The sequence below is a fragment of the Cotesia glomerata genome, linkage group LG8 (genome assembly GCF_020080835.1).
Source record: "Cotesia glomerata isolate CgM1 linkage group LG8, MPM_Cglom_v2.3, whole genome shotgun sequence".
NCBI lineage: Eukaryota > Metazoa > Arthropoda > Insecta > Hymenoptera > Braconidae > Cotesia > Cotesia glomerata.
In genome coordinates this window covers 19,403,278-19,410,760 of record NC_058165.1, presented here as the reverse complement: position 1 = coordinate 19,410,760, position 7,483 = coordinate 19,403,278, and the positions used below count along the sequence as shown (strand labels likewise).

At 28.9% G+C, this 7,483-nt stretch overlaps 1 protein-coding gene across 1 annotated transcript; it reads right to left on the bottom strand.

The window, feature by feature from the left end:
• On the bottom strand, positions 1 to 7,221 carry LOC123270192 (putative phosphatidate phosphatase). Its single transcript, XM_044736136.1, has 7 exons — positions 7,146 to 7,221; positions 6,906 to 7,057; positions 6,742 to 6,843; positions 2,088 to 2,293; positions 491 to 548; positions 252 to 428; positions 1 to 162 (listed from the first exon to the last, which is right to left on the bottom strand). The coding sequence occupies exons 1-7, from the start codon at positions 7,207 to 7,209 to the stop codon at positions 1 to 3; spliced, it is 921 nt and encodes a 306-aa protein (XP_044592071.1). The 5' UTR covers positions 7,210 to 7,221.
• Between the last annotated feature and the right edge of the window lie 262 nt (positions 7,222 to 7,483).

Sequence of the window (7,483 nt, the reverse complement as noted above, 5' to 3'; positions counted from 1 at the left end):
TCAAATAATCATCTCAACGTCCATTTTAGGATAGACATTAATGGTATTATTATTATAGTCTTCAATATAATTATCAATATCACATTGCTGCTCATGGTCGAGTTGATAATCATGCTCGACTTCTGGTTCGTCTTTTTTAAATAAATCGGCCATTAAAAATACCTGCGTTGAAAATATTTATTGATAATAAACAAACATAATAAATAAAAAATAAAGTCATCTAGAATATTAAAAAAAATAAAAATTCTTACGGTAATTAAAGCGTTTACGGAACCAATTAAAATTCCCGCAGCAACGTCGCTCCAGTGGTGCCTATAGTCCGAGAGTCTCGTCATTGAAATGAATGAAATCATCAAGACAAGAGCGGCTTGAAATATGTGCTTAGGTATTCTTAAGACGCTACTAGTCATGCGTGATTGCAAATAACACTGCAATGCAAATAATTAATAAATTATAATATTTAAAAATTATATTTTTATTTTTTACTTACGATTAAGAAGACGCCGAAGAAAGTGACGCAAGATGCGTGATTTGAAGGAAATGATAGTCTGAAAACAATTTATTAATATTGAATTATGATCATTCATTAATTATTAATGATTATTATTAATAATTATTAATAATGATTATTAATAATTATTAATGATGATTATTAATAATAATAATTATTAGTAATAATTATTAATGATGATTATTAGTATTAATTATTAATAATTATTAGTAATAATTATTAATAATAATAATTATTATCATTAATAATAATTATTAGTTTGAAGGAAATGATAGGCTGAAAAAATTTATTAATAATTAATTATGATCATTGATTAAATATTAATAATTATTAATAATTATTAGTAATAATTATTAATAATTAATAATTATTAGTTTGAAGGAAATGATAGGCTAAAAAAATTTATTAATAATTAATTATGATCATTGATTAATTATTAATGATTATTATTAATAATAATTATTAGTAATAATTATTAATAATAATCATTAACAATTATTAGTAATAATTATTAACAATTATTAAAATAATTATTAATAATTATTAGTAATAATTATTAATAATTATTACTAATAATTGTTAATAATTATTACTAATAATTATTAGTAGGGCCAGGACTTTCGCAGTTGTTTAAATGAGCATTCATATGTTTAACCTAAAATTTTAATAAAGAAAAAACGCCAATTTCCTGGCTCTAATTATTAGTAATAATTATTATTAATAATTAATAATTTTTAATAATTAATAAGTATTAATAATTAATAATTATTAGTTTGAAGGAAATGATAGGCTAAAAAAATTTATTAATAATTAATTATGATCATTGATTAATAATTAATGATTATTATTAATGATTATTAATAATTATTAGTAATAATTAATAATTATTAGTAATAATTATTAATAATTATTAGTAATAATTATTAATAATTATTAGTAATAATTATTAATAATTATTAGTAATAATTATTAGTAATAATTATTAATAATTATTAGTAGGGCCAGGACTTTCGCAGTTGTTTAAATGAGCATTCATATGTTTAACCTAAAATTTTAATACAGAAAAAACGCCAACTTCCTGTCTCTAATTATTAGTAATAATTATTATTAATTAATAATTACTAATTCTTAATAATTAATAAGTATTAATAATTAATAATTAGTAATAATTATTAGTTTGAAGGAAATGATAGGCTAAAAAAATTTATTCATAATTAATTATGATCATTGATTAATTATTAATGATTATTATTAATAATAATTATTAGTAATAATTATTATTAATAATTATTAGTATTATTTATTAATAATTAATTATGATCATTGATTAAATTATTAATGTTTATTATTAGTGATTATTATTAATAATAATTATTAGTTATAATTATTAGTAATAATTATTATTAATAATGATTAGTAATAATCATTATTAATAATTATTAGTAATGATTATTATTAATAATTATTAACAATTTTTAATAATTATAAACAATTTTTAATAATTATTCATAATATTCATAATTATTAGTAACAATTATTAATAAGTACTATTGTTATTAATAATTATTAATAATACCTAGCTTCTTTAGCGCCAGAATCTCCGTAAGCGCTCTTACACTCGAATTGTTCCGGAGTGATATATTTGTTTTGATAAATCGGCAAGCTGCAATTAATGCTCGGTTTACATAATTCCATGAAATTTGGACGCAATCTTCCGGTAAAATATTTCATTACGTCACCGATTAATAAAGTTGTTAAGGTACCGATTCCATAATAACCTCCCTATAATTATAATTATTATTATATTTAAAAAAAATTAAGAATAAAGGAAAAATTTAAGTTTTTAAAGTTTTAATTCAAAATTCTGGGTTAAACATTAAAAATATAAAAAAATTATATCAAAACTTTTTTTGTAGGAAATAAAAATTAATTTTTCATTATCTTGTTTTCTTTTTCCAAAATTTGAATTTAAAGTTCAGAAATCTAGATATAGAATTTATCTAGAATTTATTATAGTTCTATGAAACTTCTATCAGACTTTTGAGCTCAAAGAGCTCAAAAGCATAGAAAAGGTATCTTTTTGAGCTCGGAGAGCTTAAAACAACACACAGATTGTACTTTTGAGCTCGAAGAGCTCAAAAAAGCGGCCAGGCATTAACGGAATTAGCGGGAAGTTGCAGGGATGGCCTTCATTGTCAACCGTTTTCCTAATTTTTTTTTTCTTCATGACCCATTATGTATATATAAATTAAAGTTTTTTTCATTCAAATAATAAATAATAATTTTCAAATGCTCGTTCGATGACGCCGTACAGATGGCGATAAATTTCCAATTTCGTTCGCTTTAAGTAAAAATTTTAAATATGATAAAGTCCGAAATTTTGGCACGAAAAGGCAATTCTTTCTCGGGAGAATTACTCGGACGAATACTCTTCACCAAGCAATTCTCGAGGATGATACTCTACCTGGAGTCTGACCAAGGCCCAGGTAAGTATCGTGAACCGACCGGATGAAAGTGTCGTACTCCCCGTGCCGGAGCCTTCAGCTGAGGTACGGTAGGTGATCATAAGCCGTGTAGGTGGGAGCGAGGAGGATACTCTCCACTTGCTCTCAGGGTAGAGTTTAGGACCCCACAGGGATGACAGCTAGTCGCCCCGAGGGCCCGAGTAAAAACAGAATTCCGCCGCACCACCGCCGCAACACCGCTGCACGGCTTTTTAAGCGCCGCACCACCGCTGCACTACAGCCGTGACAATTTTGGTTATTTTATAAGTGCCGTATCACCGCCGCACCACCGCCGTGACAAGTAAAGAATTTATCTATTCGCCGCACTACCGCCGCACCAGCGCCGTGACAAGTAAATAAATTTCTATTCGCCGCACCACCGCTGCACCACCGCCGCACCACAGCTGTGACGCGCCCGGGTAAAAATAAAATTATTAATTTTTACGAAAAAATAATAAATTTCGTTCGACCGCCGCACCACCGCTGCACCACCGCCGCACCATACCACTGTTTGATGGTATATACATTGAAATAATATATTCGTTGATCATTCAAATAGCTTAACTAAATTTTTTAAGTTAAGTATGGCTTGCAGTGCAGTTGGCAATGTTCGAGACTTCCATGCAGACGATCCAGGTTCGAATCCCATCACAGTTCAATTTTTAAAATTCTTTCAGAGTATTTCAATAGGCGTACCGCTTCTGTGCAACCCGAGGACGAAATTAAAAATCTACATCAACAATACGACTAAAAAAATCAATAATTTCGCGGTGCTTTGGCCTGATTTAAAAAAATTTTTTTTTTTTAATATTAGGCATTCGATTAAAAGGAGGTTGATCAATAGGTCTTACATAAAGATTTCTAGTCGCATTATTTATTAATTAATTATTGCGTGATAAATTAATTATGATACCATTTTTTGTGAAATTGTAGGTATGATTTAGCATTGGTGCGGCGGTGGTGCAGCGGTAGTGCGGCGATGCTAGGGGGAGTAAATTTTTAGCGTGCGGCGTAATAGTCCGCCAAACGGCAGTCGTGCAGCGGTGGTGCGGCGGTATGGTGCGGCGGTGGTGCAGCGGTGGTGCGGCGGTCGAACGAAATTTATTATTTTTCCGTAAAAAATAATAATTTCATTTTTACTCGGGGGGGGGGGGAGTGTTACTGGGAAACTAGTTAGTATTTTGTAGACCGCGTTTTTTTGAATTTGAACCGTGAATACCGTCGTGTATGTTTGGATAGAAAGTTTCTATTGTATTAGTATATATTGCTTATATTGTTTCTTGATTTTGAACCGCAAATATGTGTGAAAAGAGTGTTCTAATGTATTGTTTATATTGTTTAATTTGCTTATATTGTTTATATCGTTTATTAACATGATCAGGCCAATAAAGAGGTTTCCTTTTTTCTTTGATTTATTTAAAATCAAGTGTTTTGTTTATATTTTGTTATTGATAATGTGATCCCCGTTTATGACCCTGGACTCCGGCGAGCAAATTTCGAGCCGGGGACTAATTAAATTAATTATATTTTGAAAACGTGGACGTTACATAATACACATTTGAATTAACACTTAAGGGGCGTCCATGAATGACGTGAGGCATTTTTGAAAATTTTTTGACCCCCCCTCCCCCCTCGATGAGATTTCGTAAGATTTTCCCCAACTCCCTCCCCCCTCCCCTAATCTCACGCGAGATTCTTCAAAATTTATGTTTTGGCTGTAAACGTGTTGGATTATTGAGAAAAAAAAGCGCCATTCGGCTACACCCGACATGGTTAGGTAGATTTCTTGTTTGATTATTGAAAAGAACACGTTATTAAAAGGCCGTAATGTCCTAAAATTTATTTTCTATTATATTTTTGCAAATAACGACATGAGATTGACTATAACAAATAGATATTTAAAGACATCTACCTCAAAAATCGGATTTTTTACAGATTAAAGTCATTTGATGATAAAAGCTAAAATTTAATTTATTCTTGATTTTTTTTGAATTTTCTTAACTACGAAATAAATTGAAAAAAGTATTAAAAGTCGACGAACAATAGTTTAAATTGAAGATAATTAAACATATTATGACAAAATTTTATTAAAATTACGACATGAGACCGGCTACCACCGATAGATTTCTAAATAAATCTACCTAAAAAATTAGTGAATCCTATCGATCGATAATCAAATTAAACAATCGAGCGCTACTTTGCTGCTCTGCAGGGTTCAGACGAATACGACAAACACTATTGTGTCAAATTTGGCCATATTTTATTATAGAAATACTATTTCACGCAACTTTACACTGTTTTCTGCTAGAATAGTATATTGTGCCACAAGGGACGAAAGTACTACATTCTGTTCCGCGTGTGTGATTGCCACCCGAGCCGAAGGCGAGGGTGGCAAACACGCGGAACAGAATGTAGTACTTTCGTCTCGTGTCACACATACTATTTTTTCTCCTGCCAAGCCGAAAGTTCGCGAATCTTTTAATGCAATAGCATCGTAGGTAATCATGGAAGGGGTCCAGGGGCGAAGCCCCGGCAGGGGGGCGGAGCCCCCCCAGTCAAGAAAAAATACAATTTAAAATTATTATTTAAGTAAAGATATTAAAAAATAATTAGTGTTATGAAAATAACAGAATAATTTTTATTATAACTTTAAATAATCATTTTGATAAATATTAATAGTAATTATAAGCATTCATTTAATAATAATTATGGATTATCTTAATGATAATATTAGATGATAATTTTAATATAAGAATAATTTTAGTGACTTAATTTAAAATTATCATAACTAATAATTTAAAATTATTATTTAAGTAAAGATATTAAAAAAATTAATTTTGTGTTATAACTTCAAATATTCATATTGATAAATATTAATAGTAATTATAAGTATTCATTTCATAATAATTATGGATAATCTTAATAATAATATTAGATGATAATTTTAATATAAGAATAATTCTAGTGACTTGGTGATTTAACATATTTTATGTAAATCAACCTTTTTTTGGTACAATATGATAATTTTTGAAATTTTCAAACTATAACATTATCACTAAATTATCACTAAACATTATCATAAATCACATTATCACTAAATTACATTATTTTTATTATAATTATAGTATATTGCACTAATGACGCAACATGAAGTGCTGACGGAAAAAGTATGTGTTAAAGAGAAGAACGTACAATGCGTGAGAGCCGATGTAGGCACTATTGCGCGTGCGCGTTCATTTATTCCGAGGATAGAAACTGCTGCTTTATTCCGGCTGCAAGCGGAAGGTATTTGAACTTTCGGCTTAGGCAGGAGAAAATAGTATATTACACACCTAGGGAAGGAAAATAAGAAAAGCCTCAGATCACATGTAATTGTTGGCCGAGGCGAAGCCGAGGTCAACAAACATGTGATCTGAGGTTTCCTTTTTACTTCCCAAGGGCTGTATAATATTTTTTTGTCCGAGGAAGGAGGAAAGCGGCAGCTTTGTTTAGCGCAGTGAGACCAAAGTTGCCACTTTCCGCCCGGAGGGCAAAAAAAAAAAATTACGTGATATTTGTTAAGATCCCCCCTCCCCCCTAAGTGAGATTTGGTAAGATTTAGCTTGATCCACTCCCCCCCTAGAACACCTTACGTAATTAATGGACGCCCCCTTACTCGTAAAAAAGTCAGATTTTTGGCTTTATTATTATCATTATTTTAAAATTAATTTGTAAATTTACTCTCACCGTATGGTAACTAAAAGACACCCAATTGGGAATTTTCCAATCGAACAATTTTATTTTCTGTCTTTTATTTTTCCTTCCTAAGAAAATTTCTGTGACTATAATCTAAAAAAAAATTAACAATTTTTACAATAAATATTGAAAAATTAAATTAAATTAATACAGACCAGAAACAAAAATACAAATCCCAAAATAACAACTTTTGAAGTTGAAAACACACTATGAGCAATATAAGGATACATTAATGTTTGATCATCACAAAAAAATCCTCTTTTGTGAGGCTCCATAAAAAAATTAACTGTGAACACTGCTACAATTACTAGAAAAAATAATTTGAATTATTATTAAAATTATTGAATAATAATTATTATAAATAATTTGTAAAATAAAAAAAATTCCATTTTTACAGATTATTGTGCACAAAATATCCACGATCATTTTAGTCCCATTAAAATTCAAAATTTTTGTCATTTTGATTTTTGATGTTGAAAATTTGATGAGTATATTTTTAAATTTTGAATATGATCCGACTATTTTAAAAGCTATTTGTAGACTCAGTTTACCTGGAGAAATTTTTCAGGAATTTTTAATAAAGTCTAAAAATAAATATAAAAGTATTAAGGAGTCAGGTTATCTTTATTGTTATAATGGAGGTAATTAAATTCCAATTAGTGACCATAGACATTAAATTTATTTAATTGTCAATTTTTAGATAATTAGATACGCTTATTTATAGAACTAAATT

Excerpts from the sequence above, each read along its gene's own strand:
- LOC123270192 (XM_044736136.1), bottom strand. The coding sequence starts at position 7,209 with ATGACAAAAATTTTGAATTTTAATGGGACTAAAATGATCGTGGATATT. Across the intron at positions 7,058-7,145 it reads TATTTTGTGCACAATAATCT|TAATTGTAGCAGTGTTCACA; the intron begins GTAAAAATGGAA and ends TATTTTTTCTAG. Across the intron at positions 6,844-6,905 it reads GATTTGTATTTTTGTTTCTG|ATTATAGTCACAGAAATTTT; the intron begins GTCTGTATTAAT and ends ATTTTTTTTTAG.